The 15443-nt window shown below is 36.0% G+C and overlaps 1 protein-coding gene across 7 annotated transcripts in view; it reads left to right on the top strand.

Annotated features, from left to right (window-relative positions):
- The window catches only part of TASOR (transcription activation suppressor), a 49550-nt gene that overhangs the window by 28336 nt on the left and 5771 nt on the right, over nt 1-15443 (top strand). For 2 of the 7 annotated variants that reach the window (XM_058561486.1, XM_058561495.1), the window contains exons 14-18: nt 670-1371; nt 5284-5684; nt 6902-7043; nt 8311-8370; nt 12031-12965. In XM_058561486.1, coding sequence (XP_058417469.1) covers nt 670-1371; nt 5284-5684; nt 6902-7043; nt 8311-8370; nt 12031-12965 — 2240 coding nt within the window. The remainder of the gene's footprint in view (nt 1-669; nt 1372-5283; nt 5685-6901; nt 7044-8310; nt 8371-12030; nt 12966-15443) is intronic. The other 5 variants (XM_058561468.1, XM_058561502.1, XM_058561477.1 and 2 more) reach the window with 3 other exon arrangements.

Here is a 15443-nt window from a genome sequence, read left to right as displayed (position 1 = left end):
ATTCAAATTTTAGCAAGTATAAAGGCATTATGTGCTAGGTTAAATGTTAGGCCATTCGAAGTTAATAAGAATTTTTAACGTTGATGTTAAAGAAAATTTGCTATTCACTGTTTCTAAGAACTAATTTTAATGCTATATTAAAGTAAAGTTCCATCTAATGGGTTTCACTATTTATTAGATGAGACTGAGATTCTCAATTGTAGCGACTCAGTGCCTATATATCTGCTTATGGGGATAGAGAGTTCATGTAAAGTTAAAGTCGTTACATTATAACAGGAAAAAGTGATACTGCTATCATTTGCAGGACTGTCTTGCTAGGAGCCTCAGATATTGCCCTGCCTCTTTATTTCTCCTTACGTTTTGCTTGCCACTAGTTGAATTATCTAGGGACAATAAGAAATAAAAAAGATCTTCAATGAGTGGGTATGTTTCCCTTTAAAAATATGTTCTGCAGTTTCATTTTAGTTTCTTATTGGACCATTTTAGACTCCTGGACTTAGAAGCATGCTATTCATATATTTCTATATTACATATATGTATTAGGATACATACTAGTTTGGTTCTCCATTAATGTATGAATGTTGTTACATCTCTTTGACAATATATTGATCTGTGTTTGATTAGTTTCTTGATTGTTAACATGGTTTGCTTTTTTTTGTTTGTTTACAGCTCAAAAAGGTTCAACCAATGCAGTACCACAGGAGAGACATGAGAGCATGCCAGATGTATTAAAAATAACTCAGTTTTTACAGTTTGCTTTGATTCAGTGTCGAAAGGAATTCAAAAGTATAAATACTATAAATTTTCATTCTGTTGTTGAAAAGTATGTAAGTGAATTTTTTAAGCGAGGTTTTGGTTCAGGTAAACGAGAGTTTATCATGTTTCCATATGATTCACGATTAGATGATAAAAAATTCTTATACTCAGCTCCAAAAAATAAATCCCATATTGATAATTGTTTGCATACCTATATTTTTCGGCCAGAAATGTATCAGTTACCTATTTGTAAATTAAAAGAGCTATTTGAAGAAAATAGAAAACTTCAACAGTTCAGTCCACTTTCAGATTATGAAGGCCAAGAAGAAGAAATGAATGGTACAAAAATGAAATTTGGAAAACGAAATAACTCAAGGGGTGAAACTATTAAACCTAGAAAACAGAAGTCATGTCACTCTTTGGATTATGATAAGGATAGAGTCAAAGAATTGATTAATTTAATTCAGTGTAGGAAAAAGAATGTGGGTGGGGACTCAGACACAGAAGATATGAGAAGCAAAACTGTCTTGAAGAGGAAGCTTGAGGATCTACCTGAAAATATGAGAAAGCTCGCCAAAACTAGTAATTTATCTGAAAATTGCCATCTGTATGAAGGTAAGATATCATATTGCTCTTATATAGTATAAAAATAACAACCAAAAATATAGTATAGTAGTTCTGTCCTTTCTCTTAGTACAGAGTTCTGCAAATTACAGCCTGAGAGCCAATATAGCCTGTCCCCTGTTTTTGTGAAGAAAGTTTTATTGGAATATAGCCACACACATTCATTATGTGTATATAGCTGCTTTCATGCTATAATGGCAGAGTTGGGACAGAGACTGTATGGCCCTGAAGCATAAAATATTTACTGTCTGGTCCTTTACAGAAAATATTTGTCAACTCCTGCCTTAGTATATCACATTTCTGAATTGTGTAGCTTAGGCTAATATGAGAAAATAAAGTATGCTTAGCTATTATCCTACTAATTGGAGTTCCTGTCCTTTTATATTCCTTTAATTTTATAATTGGAAAAGTACAACATAGAATATTGGGTTCTTTTAGGATGTTGCTTAATGAAACGAACTTTCAAATGAAATTTCTTAGATGCATACATGTATTTTTTCCCACCCCAGGAGTCCGGTAATATGTTTGGCTTTTTCTTTTTTCTATTTTTCTTTGTTTTGTTTTAGTTGACAGAAAAAGACAAAAATGGGAGACCCTTCTCCTAAGTGTGTGTTTCAACATTACAAGTAATTTAAAACATTTTTTCATCTAAATTTTTAAGATCTCTACACTGCTAGTCCATAAGTATGAAATGTGTTCGAACCTTAGCATTCAGGGACCTTTGATGTAACGATCTACATTTTGTGCTGCTGCTGCTGCTATTTTTGTTGATTACGGCAGATCTGAGTATTCCATTCCTCTGTTTCCTACTAAGCAAGTTTTACTTGTATGCTTTAAAATTCAGTGTGTCTCAGAACTGTCTAGGTTAGTCAGATCAGTGTCCTTGTTACACTGTTCTCTTAGCAATCCGAGTTCGTATCCTTAGTTGCTTTTCGCTTATCTGCTCTCCTTTACTTCCTCTCTTCCTGCACTTCCAATATGGTAGCCACTAGCCACGTATTATTTAAGTTTAAATTAATTAAAATGTAAGAGAAATTCATTTCCTGCCTTATACCAGTACATTTTACCAGCCCACACCACTGTATTGATAGAGAACATTTCCATCATTGCAGAAATTTCTGTTTGACAGTGCTCTTCTCTTCAATAACTTTCAGGTTTTTTTCTTTACTTGACTTGTGTTCTCTTTTTCTTCCTAATGTTTTTATCCTTGTTCTTATCTCCTGGGTGGCCTTCCTGGGTTCTATCACTCGTTTCCGTATCGTGTTCTTCTCCATATTCCTTTGCCAGTTTGCAAAATTTGCAAAACAATTTCAGCTTCTGTATTCATTTTTCAAGGCTTTGTTATAGACTGGTCATGTCCAGCCTGCGGGGGGTGGTGGTAGCCATGTTTCCAGCTCTTCTTTCAGAACATGCCCCTTGGTTAAGGCTCATCCTTCTCTCCCCAGAATATGTCATGGTCAGCTTTTTACTTCTTTTTCTTGTTGCCTGAAGCATCTTTCATTTCTCTCAAGCCTCATATCTTTGCAGTTCAGATCTCTCTTTAGCTTTCTGGCTGTTCTGCTCCGAGGTGGTTTTCATCTCCTTTAGCTTATACTTGATTTCTGTTCTCTGCTGAACCTGTTAATGCTTGGTGATCCATGCTGTCTTATACTGTTGACTTGTGTCTTGAGAGTTAGGTGCTTACTATGTGCTAGGTGCTTTACATATATGGACTTCTTTAGTTCTTGAGTAGTAGACACTGTTATCCTTATTTTATAGATGAGAAAACCATTTCAGAGAAGTTAAATAACTTTACCTAAAATTATGTAGCTCACTAATCCACGTTTGAACTCAGTTCTGCCTGACTCCGAAGCATTGGCTGTATTTCCTAACTGAGCACATAGTAGGCAAGATACTTAAATTTTGGTACTGTTATTAAGCTGATAATTGACTAATTTTGTATATGTGAAAAAATAGTTGTGGGTGAAAATCAGGCTTTATCAGTAGTTAAAATGGTGAGAATGCCATGCTAATTACAAGAGACCCAAGGAGAAATAGGGCAGGGTAGAAGGGGTAGATAGCATAAATTAGAACTAGTGACGATCAGACTTGAATTTCTAGGTGTTCCTCATTTGTGTTTCTTTCTAGTCATTTTGCACTCTTTATTTCTGATTTTTAAAAGTAGAAATTTAAAAGTTGGATTCTAGCTTATAAAATATGGTGATTTTGATTAGGTAGTGAACCCACTCATTTTATGAAAAGTAACCTTCTATCCCTCCTACCCCCCTTAACGTCAGCTTTTTTGAGGTATGATTTATATATAGTTCACCCATTTTAAGTGCACAGTTTGATGAGTTTTGATAGCTCATGTTACCACCAGTATATAGAACAATATACCAATATATAGAAAATTTTCATTACCCCCAAAAATTGCCTTGTGCTCCTTTGTAGTGCGTCTCACCCCACCTCACCACTGATCTGTTTTCTGTCTCTATGGATTAGTTTTGCCTGTTCTGTAATTTCATATAATTAGAATCATACAGTATGTAGTCTATCGTTTCTAACTTTTTTTTTTTGCTCTGGTACATTATACCCTACCTAAATTGGAAATCCTGACATCTACTGAGGCTTTAGCCTCTTCAAGCACATGACTTTCTGAATGTCTACTCCCTTTGCAAGTTTTTTAATATATTGGTGGTGCAGATTACCCTGATTTATACCTGCTTGGAGCCATGTCTTAACATGTTTTCTCTCGTAGTGCTTTTTGTTCTTAGTGCAAGTTTGGTATAGATTCTTCAGGATGATTTTGTATCTTTAATATCCTAGCTTTGTTATCAATTTAAGTAATCTAGTCATTCAAGAAAAGGCTTAGATTATAAGAATGTCAGCCAGTATCTGAAGGACAAACTGTAATAGGTATAGAGGAGATAGAAATAAAATTAAATGATGGTTTTTTTTGGTAGATTTGAGTGTAATCTACATGTCCTCCTAACATTTTGCAAAATAGCAAGTGCACATATTTTATCTGTTGTAAAGCACCTGGTTGACTTTGGGATTTTGGTGGTAGAGTTTAAGGTAACTACAGGACAGTTATTAATATATGTCAACCACATTGCCAACATGATGTTTAAGCTCATTTCTCCATAATAGAATTTTCAAGTTATGATGAAAATAAACTTTCATTTAATGTGGATTTTCACCTAAGTGCAAAATTTTAGAACCAGTCATATTTGTAAAGTAAGGGATGGATGTACTTGTAAAATGTAAGGCCGTGGTTTTTTATTTTTATTTTTCAGTTAATTTGTTGAGGTCATAATGGTTAATAACATTGTGTAATTTCAGGTGTACATTATTGTTTATCAGTTTCTGTATAGACTGCATCATTTTTACCACCAATAGTCTAATTTTTGTCCGTCACCATACATATGTGCCCCATTACCCCTTTCGCCCACCCCCCAACCCCCTTCCCCTCTGGTAACCACTAATCTGTTGTCTTTATCCATGTGTTTATCTTCCCAGCTTATTTTGCTTAACATCATACCCTCAAGGTCCATCCATGTTGTTGCAAATGGCATGATTTTGTCTTTTTTATGGCTGAGTAGTAGTCCATTGTATATATATACCACATCTTCTTGATCATTCATCAGTGCATCAGGGCACTTCGGTTGCTTCTACGTCTTGGCTGTTGTGAATAATGCTGCAGTGAACACAGCGGGGCATAAATTCCTTTGAATTGCTGATTTCAAATTCTTTGGATAAATACCCAGTAGTAGGATAGCTGGATCGTATCTAAGCCAGTAGTTTAATTGAGTTCCTGCCCATAAATGTCTTATAATTAATTTTTAGGTATATTTGATTTTATTTTTATGCTAGTCTTCCAAATTTAACTTTAAGAGATGTCTTTTCTTGCTCTTTTCCCTTCAGAGTCTCCACAGCCTATTGGCTCACTCGGGCATGATGCTGACTTGAGACGGCAGCAGCAGGATACCTCGAACTCCAGCATTGCTGACATCCATAGGCTGTTTAATTGGCTATCAGAAACACTAGCAAATGCACGCCATTCTGATGCATCCCTGACAGACACTGTCAACAAAGCCTTAGGATTAAGCACTGATGATGCCTATGAAGAGCTGAGGCTAAAGCATGAGTATGAGTTGAACTCTACCCCGGATAAGAAAGAATATGAGCAGTCTACTTGTGCAAAAATTGAAAATGCCCATTTTAAGGATACTCAGAGCCCACTGCTAGAAGTTGATACAACGTCTTTAAAGTATCCTGTTGCTACCAGTGAAGTAGGCACTGACCATAAACTACATTTGAAAGAAGTAAGCATATATCTTGTGATTATCTTGGCTTTTGTGAATATATGTCTGCTTCAATGAGTTTTTTTCCCCATTCAAAAAGAAAGAAAATACATATTACGATAAAAGTACCTGTCCAGGATAGTATTTCTAAGTTGTTCCTTATTACAAGATAAATGCAGAAATAGTTCTTTTCCTTCCTGCTTATAGGCTTATAGATAGTCTAAGATTCACCTGTTTTGATAAAGTTAAGGCTGGACAATCTGTTTGTCAGAAATGGCTTATTGGGGGTTAATTCCATAATGTTTCATAATAAAATTGAATTCTCAAGACGTTGGCTTTCTGTTAGCGGTACCAGAACCTAAAGGTAAGACAGATAAGGTGACCAAAGTGAGTATACCAGTGTTATAAACAAGGTTAGGTACTTTGTATTTCTCATGCAAATAGGAATGGAAAATGAGTGGCCTTCAGGATTACCGCTGAAGTGACTCGCAGCCTTGTTTGACAGGGCATCCAGTTTATTTATGATAAGTGCTTAGGGTACTATCTCTAGCTGAGAAGTAGCTTTATCTCTCCCCAAGAAGTGGCTGCATCACTGGGGAACAATACCAGGATGACACCACATTCCTAAGGGTTTATTTCTAATTTACTCGTTCTTCCATTTTCTCTTCCCTGACTTTGAATGAAAGTCAAATTCCTGTCTCTAGGTTTTCTCCATATAGTTTTGGGATATTTATTTTAGGCGGATGATATGGCAGGAGGCTCACTTGGAGAGGTGTGTAAGGTGGGCACTGAGAAACTATATTGTTAACATTTCCTGGCATATTTAATACTCAAAATCGGGTTGATGGGAGCGTGGGCCAAACCCAGCCCACTGCCTATTTTTGTAACTAAAGTTTTATTGGAACACAGTCATGCCCCTTTGTTTAGGTATTGCCTATGGCTGCTTTTGCACTACAGTTGCAGGACAGAGTATCTGAGTATCTGGCCCGCAAAAACTAAAATATTTGGCACTTTGCTGAAAAATTTTACCAGTCTCTGCTCTAAATCAACATCAAATTATGTTTTGAGGAAAAAATTATGTTTTAGTTTGAGACTAGAGTATTATAACTTTACCATTTTGATTTTACTCATTTGTATTATTTAGATTGGCTTGTGAATGCTGTGAGAAAATAGTTGTTTATTCTTGACATGAAGATTAATTGAAAAGAAAGCTATTGAATATGTACTCTAATTTTTAGGATCCAAACTTAATTAGCGTGAATAATTTTGAAGATTGCAGTTTGTGTCCCACTGTTCCCATTGAACATGGATTCCGTAGACAATCTAAGTCAAATAATGTTGAAGAGACTGAAATACATTGGAAACTGATTCCAATTACAGGTAAGAACAAGTATACTGGGACTTAGGTTTGCTTGGTTTCACTTAGGGACCAGTTTCCTGAAGGGTTTCATCTTTTCTGCATTCCACTCTTGGGTCACTAGGCACTTTGTCTTACATGGCTCTGACATCTTCAGTGTCTTATTTTGAGCAATGTAATGTTTATCATTGAGTGTTACTGTTCATGGTCAGCATCAGCAGGTATCTGCAAAAGAGCTGATTAAAAGCAGAGGGATTTAAAACATACTTGCTCTCCCTATGGAATTTAGCATGCAAACTTCCAAATGAAAATTGTTGGCAGAAATTGAGTTTCTAATGTGAGGTAGCTACAGAGATGAAATGATGTCTTTGGGCAGCTAATTAAATGCTATCTTCTCAAGTTATTAGAGTAAACTCCACTATAACAAACTATCATCTAAGAAGTGGTCATGCTAAGGTTCATCTATCTGAAGGAAATTTGATTTCTTAATATAGGATTATCTTAGAGAAATTGGATCATTGTTGAGAATGGCCTAAAATGATCAAATGCAAATATCCCTAGAAAGCTTATTAAACCATGGAGCAAGAATAGTTTAGCAAATGTTGAAAGATCATTTTTCAGTATTCTAATTTCTCTGTGCAAACACATAGACACATATATATAAATACTTTTTAATATTATTCCAAGTACTTATTCATCTTTGTTAGCTAAGCATTTGTGGGAATATTTCCAGGGCACTCTTCCATTCCTAGACCTTTATTTAACCTTTAAAAAGAAAAAACAACTTTTTGTTAAAAAGTAGACTGGCTTGTGACCCAGAAGCTGTTGAGAATTCCGGGGACTTGGAGAAGAATTTCTAAAACTTGATGAGTTTACATGGGCTTCAGTACCATTCTCTACTAAGTAACTTACCAGAGAAGGCAAGAGGCCTAGAGGTGATGGTGCAGAGGCAACTGGTACTCACTTATGAGCTGGAGACATCGGCTTGAGTGCGAGAAACAGAATAAGGAGGTAGTTGGTACAAGATGATTATCCTAACTATTCCTCATTTAGACCCCTTCATAGTTGATGTTCAGAGCCATTTGAAGGCACAACATCTGGGTATTGATAGTCTGTCATCACCGGAATGGAAAGGGAAGCAACTTCCCATTTCTGAAGGACCCTTCAGGATTATTTTAGGCAAAGAAGGAATACTTGGATTTGTTAGCATTTGGGGTTGTCTGAAAGGTGCTTAATAGGTATCACCAATATCTGAAGAGAGTCTACAATCTAATGAATGCTTTCCCTCAGGAGGGAATGCAAGAAGCCCAGAAGACCAGCTGGGGAAACATGGTGAGAAACAAACACCAGGTGAGAAGGCTTGCTTTGCTTTTCCTCCCAATGTGCCCTTCAGAATTGCTACTTGCATTTCTGGTCCTCCATCAATAGGGCATCAATTTGTTTTGTTAATTACAGAGAATTTGGACATTATCATATTTGTATTTAAATCATTAATTGATTTGTATCAGATACTCTTATACAAAGGATGTGCTCAAAGAAGACACTGCATATTCATAGAGATTAAGTTTTCTTCACTTATAGTAGATTCTATCTGATATGATGACTTGGGAAGACCAGAATACTTTTCTTAATCCCTTTCTGCAGCATATCCTATGAGAAGCAGTCTTCAAGTTTCTTTTAAATTAAAAAAATATGAGGAGGTGAGGCCATTTATCTTTTAGGTACATTATTCCTAACCTTGAATTTTTTGACCCAATTCTTCTTCTTCTAATTGTAAAGCGAATTTCTGTAAATAGTTTAAATAACAGATTAGGAAACTTTCAGATTCCAGAAACATTTATTATTACTGATATTACTGATTAGCTAGTTGCAATGGATGCCTAGGAGACAGTCTCTTTTGTCTGAACTCAGTCAATTCAACATCCCTGCAGATGGTCATAGGCATTGTTTTCTTGCTAGAGTTTGATTGTCGGTCTTGTTGTTTGCTTCCATTTCATTGTATCTTACTGTTTCAGAAATCTTGAGTGTTGTTATTTGGAAGGAAAGCTAAATGATTTTTTAATTTTAGTAGATCTTTATGGTTATTCCTTTCTTTTGAGAATTAAAAAAAGACTTTTAGTTAATAGTTTTCTTCAAGAAAATCTTTATGTCTCCTCCTAGGAAAAGATGATAAAAAAAAGAAACAGGAACAACAGATGCATGACCTACAGGAAAGTGCACAAATCTTTAGTGTACAGCTTGATGAATTTTTACATATGTATACACTTATGTGTCCACCACCCAAATCAAGATGTAGAACATTTCCAGCACCCCAGAGGTCTTCTTCTGCATCCTCTCAGTCAGTACTCTCCCTGCCCCCAACAGTAGCCACTAATCTGACTTCTTTCACCATAGATTAGTTTTACCTGTTCTTGAATTTAAGATAAATGGAACCTACACATGTCCTCTTTTGTTTTTGGCTCTTTCACTCAAGATTATATCTGAGATTCATCTATGTTTTGTGTCTTATCAATAATTCTTTCTCATTAGAAGCGGCGAGTATCTTGTTCTTGTTTCACAATGCTCCGTCAGTATCTGCAGTCCTCTTATTTGGCATACCATCTTCATATTTTGTGATTGAAAGATCTGAATGATGCTGCCTTTGGAAACTCCTACTCCCCTTTCACTTAAGAGTCAAAGTACTGCAATGCTTGAATGACAATCGATAGAAAACATGCATTATTATAGATATTGACGTGTGTTTCTTTTAAATCATTTATTGATGACATTTTTTAAATAATAAAAGTTGTCAATCTTAATTAAAATCATATAGGGGAAATTTGTGCAGAATAAAATTAGGTGGTGATCGTTTGCATTTTTAAAAGAGATTTGGTTAGGGCCGGCCCCCTGGCTTAGCGGTTAAGTGCGCGCACTCTGCTGCTGGCAGTCCGGGTTCGGATCCCGGGTGCGCACCACTTCTCCCGCCATGCTGGGGCCGCGTCCCACATACAGCAACTAGAATGATGTGCAGCTATGACATACAACTATCCACTGGGGCTTTGGGGGGGGGAAATAAATAAATAAAATCTTTAAAAAAAAAAAAAAAGAGATTTGGTTTATAGTTTTTTAATATGGAAAATTCCCCACTTGAATTTGTTATATTTCAGCTTTTAAAAATTTCCGTTATCCATAGCCCTTCAGGAATAAGCCTATTCATCTGAACTATAGCTGTAAATTTGGGGAGCAAGTATTTCATTTAATATAACGACTCAGAAGTTTTTAAATTACAAGTGGCCCTCTCCAACCCATTTGTTTTATGAGATACAATTAAAAATTTTTTTATTTAAACAAATTAGACATTTGACATGGTACATAATTCAAGGAGTACAAAAATATTTCAAAAAGTAAGTCTTCTACCCCTAGCCCAGACACTTAGTTTCTCCCCATGGATCAACCTCTGTTACAAATTTATGTACCCTTCCAGCCATTTTATATGTGTACTAAAGCCCATGTTGTACATTTAAGGACATTCAGTATTTGAGTTACTTTATGGAACCTGAATTTTCTAGTTTATCAGTTTTATAGAGTTGTAATTCTTACCTTGGTACGTTGGATATATTGCTCCCCTTCTCTTCTTCTACCTCCAGACCTGCTATGGTCTTCTTACTCTAGGGACAGGTGCCTTTGCAGTACTTAATGGGTACAGCAGTTCATGGTAACCATGAGGGTTGGTAGCGAAATGTCACTGCTGACTGCTGTTGAGGCTTTTTAAACCTTTAGGAAAGTGTGATTATGGGGAAAATCAAAACTGAATTTTGTATAGAGAGGCCATGCTGCTACACCTGGGTGCAAACTTAAATAGGGAATTCACTATAGATTTAAAGTACTGTCGTTGTGAAAAGTATACTTGTACCTGGACTTTCTGATTTAGAGGTACCATTTCATATACCACAACAGCAATTTGTTAGGGAATGTTGGCTAAGATTTAAGAAAAATTAGTAATTTTTTAAAGAAAAAATTGTGTAATATGATCTTCTAGGCAAAGATCATGAATTTTTTTTCTTTTCCTAAAATACTGTTATAAATTGCTATTGAACATATTTTCCTTTTGTTTTTTAAAAAGGGATTTAGGGCACCTGTTTTGAAATGTAGTTTCAAAAACATATTGTGTTTGAATTTAGGATTTTTGGGGGATAAAAGTATGATCTTATGGATTGAGCTAGTTGTAAAGAGTCAAAGTTTATATAGTTTCATTAGCACCAGCTAGCTGAATGACCTCGTCATCTCAAATGGGGTAATAGCATTGTGATTTTTTTTGGGAATTATTTCCAAACACAATAAAAATGCTTAGGAAAGCACTATCAAAAGTGTTACTGTTGATGCAGCTATGAAATATGTTCTCCAGCCTTTTTTTCCCTGATAAATTGAAGTCTCTAACATTATAGGAAATCTGCTAAGCAATCTCATATGTGAGAGCAAATCTAAAGACAGATAAAATTAATTATCCTAGATCCTGAATGCATCTCTTAACTTGGCAATTATTCCACGGCATTTCAGTTTGGCATTCTTTCAATTGCCTTATACTCAAAATTTTTATATTAAGAGGGTATTACCATAGTAGGCGTTACTTGGCCAAGAATATAGGGTTTGAGCAAGCTTTTGCAACTGACCATCCTGATTAAAACATATCTATTAAAACTCAGATCCACAGAAAGTTAGGGAAGCAGAAATAAGCAAATGACTTAATTTGTATTGATGTCAAATTGGCGCTTATTCGAACACTTCAAAAGGAATCAAAGAAAATAACACTCAAACTTGTTACTCTAGCTACTAAAATCCAAAGACCAGCCATAAGTAGGGCACATAGGAAATAGAGTTCACACTGTTATTTGAGATTTTTATTCTACCTTCCAATGGGTAATTAGTTCTAAATATATACTTGACCTGACATTTTTTTTCTTATTTATGAGTTTGTGTTTCAGATGTTATTTTTTTGGATTGCTCTTATAATAATGAACTCTTCCTACATAGGTATGAAATCACCAGAAGAACAACTGGTGTGTCTGCCACCGCAGGAGGCCTTTCCTAACGACCCCCGGGTAATAAGTAGACAGAGAAGTTCTGATTACCAGTTTCCATCCTCTCCATTTACAGACACACTAAAGGGTACCACTGAGGATGACGTGTTGACAGGTCAGGTGGTGACAGTGGAGGAGCAGTGTGTGCCAGCAGCAGAGCCGCCTGCAGTGAGCGAAACCACAGAGAGGACAGTGTTAGGAGAGTACAATCTCTTTTCTAGGAAGATAGAAGAGATTTTGAAGCAAAAGAATGTTTCATATGTCAGTAGAATTTCCACACCTATCTTTTCAACACAAGAGAAGATGAAACGGCTTTCTGAGTTCATATATTCTAAGACTTCCAAAGCTGGTGTACAGGAGTTTGTAGATGGCTTGCATGAGAAACTAAATACTATTATTATCAAAGCATCAGTCAAGGGTGGGAATTTGCCACCAGTAAGTCCTAACGATTCTGGTACTAAAATAGCATTGAATCCTTTGGGAAGGCATGTCATACCAGTTTCCTCAAGTGACTTCAACAATAAACACCTCCCTGAGCCACTTTGTAGTGATACTTTGAAAGACACCAACTCTGATGAGCAGCATTCGTCTTCAACTTTGGGTTTGACTGAAGTAGAAGTGAACCAGCCACACCATGACACAGAACTAATGGTGACTTCTGATCATACTGTACCTGGTGATAGTGCCCAGGAACCAGCAGAAAAAGAAACAACAAAATCGCCCAGTGATGTAAACATTTCTGCCCAACCAGCTCTTTCAAATTTTATAAGCCAGTTAGAACCTGAAGTATTTAACAGTTTGGTTAAAATCATGAAAGATGTCCAGAAAAATACTGTGAAATTTTATATTCATGAAGAAGAAGAGAGTGTGCTCTGTAAAGAAATAAAGGTAACTAAATGAGAAGGTAATAGTAATGCTGTATAAACTTGTATTGTCGGGTCTGTCCTGTATAAAATGGAATAGTTTTTTAATTAATTGTTAACCATATATTTTCATAATTTAATGCAGAGTAGAATAAAAGATGAGTAAGTTCAACTAAATTCAGAACCTGTGATCTAAACATCTTAGAGTTTAGAATCTTGTTTTATAGTGTCATTTTAAAGACCATTTGTATACATATTGCAAATACCTTTAAACTGTTGATTCAAAGATTTTAAATGTTTCTTACTTGGGTTTTTAATGAAGAAGAGGGAAAGATACAGAGAGGTAAAGGAAGTTGGCAGTGTTTACCTCATATGGAGTTTTATCCATCAAATAGAAAAATAAAAACTTTTCAGGGATGACCCAATGATGATATAATCTTTTGGTGTTTCTTGATACCCTGGTCATGTCAGGGTTTTCTCCAGCCCTTATTGATCAAAAAAATGATGATCCTGAAAGACTCTCCAATCATGAAAGATTCCTCACTGCAAGGTATATTTTTTTCTACTGAAGCTACAGAGATAACTAGCATTTCAGGTATTTGGTTTAAAAACATACACACATATGTTTGTGTATGTGTATATAGGTGTAGACATAGATATATAAAATTTGTAATAATATATAAATTATAACACATTTGAACAATTATTTCAGTGGTGTAATATTACCATTTAGTATTCACTAAACTGTAGGATTTTACTTTCTTGAGAGAAGGCCTTAGGTTTTAAAATAAATGTCTGCTCCCATTTATGGAATTTACTTATCATGACAAGTTTCTGCTTGTTTTGTTAGAGGAGGCAGAAGGGACCATAAATAAGTGGCTTATGGCGCAGGAACTCCATGCTACTGACCTGTCCTGAGCCTTTGTCGGTTTGAGGATCTCTTTGATGTCAGCATGTTTCACATGGTGTGCCCATGAGAAAATGAAGAGCGTGGAAATGGAGGAGGCAGAGTGCTCAGTGTGCCTTTTTCACTAATTCCCTGTGGTTTTTTGGGAAGATGAAACCAGACTTACTAGGAATTTTCTTGGCTGCATTTTTGCCCTGTATGAATGAACCTAGAGTGTCTCAACTTTTTTCCACCCCCAGCAGCATGTTCCCAAGCATGGGGACTTTGGGGCATAGCTGCATGTTGGTGTGGGGCTAGATGAGAGAATAGGTTGGGCACAGTTCCCATGTCTTCAGCATTACTCCACTTCCTCCCACATTTTTTTAGCTGACTGTAACACACTTATAGGAAATGTATTTATTTATGAATGGTGCTTTTAATTCCTTCTGGCATAAAATAAATCATATTTCTGTTATTTACTTTATATAGAAGAAAAGGATGCTGTTTATTTAACAAATCTGATAGGAAATCAGATCAGAACTTTAATTCTTTTAATCAACATCCATTGGAAAATTTCCAGCGAAAATGTCACAATAGAGTAGACTATGAATAAAATTTTAAGCATCCTAAATATTTCTGGAGTCAAACTGATTTGTTATTGTATGAGTTATACTGTCATATCTAAAATGAACTCGCACTTAAAGCTTTTTAATGTAAAAAGACAGACCAAAAATTTATAAGCAGGCCTGTCAGAGAGTAATTTACCTTTTCATTACCTGACTGTAAGCTGCTCTGAGAGCTGCCCAGAAGCTTTAGAGATTAGAACAAAATCAGACAGGGTAACAGATGCTGCTTTAGTTGAGGGCTACACAGAAACATCCTCTTTGGGTGTGACACTTGTAAACAGCCCTTGAAAGAACAGTAGATTGGTTGTGAGGCAAGCTGGGTTTCAATTTATGATTATTTAACCAGCTGTGCCAACCTTGAGAAAATTAATCTGCTTCTGTATCTGTGAAATAAGGCATGTGACCTCCAGGATCCTATAGTTTGCTTCAGAGTTCAGGATTCCACCAGCAGGCGAAAAGCAAAGGGAACTCAGCCTGGACCTTGTGTCCTTTGAAAGGTTGTACCATGTCATCAGCGTGGAAGGACGTGTTAGATGGGAGAGTATTTTGCTTGAAGGTGTAAACTTGACAGACATGGCTAATTAGTATGTGAATACTATTGTACATGCTGAAGCTCCGTATGAATGATTTTGGGCTGTTGTGAATTGAATGAGCTATGGTGCTTAGAAAAGTATTTTGTGACTTTTAAGGAGTATACCAGTGACATTGCTGCAAAGAACCAAGCAAGGGCCTGCTTTGAAAGGAAAGGAAAGAGTCAGGGAGTGGTTAATAATTGGGCTCTAGGTTGCCCAGAATAAATAATGGAGCTGGGTTAAGAACCTGGGCTAATCCATTGTTCTTCTGGTTCTTCTGTTACCCCACACTGGCATTTACTTGGGTTTGATTGCATAGCATTATAACATTGTGACTGTGACCATTTAAGCTCTGAGTTTTAGATTATTCTATAAGAAGAAGAGTGGACTTGATGATCTCTGAGGTCCGTAGAGTGAAG

This window comes from Diceros bicornis, chromosome 2 (assembly GCF_020826845.1).
Source record: "Diceros bicornis minor isolate mBicDic1 chromosome 2, mDicBic1.mat.cur, whole genome shotgun sequence".
NCBI classification, from domain to species: domain Eukaryota; kingdom Metazoa; phylum Chordata; class Mammalia; order Perissodactyla; family Rhinocerotidae; genus Diceros; species Diceros bicornis.
The sequence above is the reverse complement of the archived record's forward strand: the minus strand, read 5'-3'. Positions and strand labels throughout refer to the sequence as shown.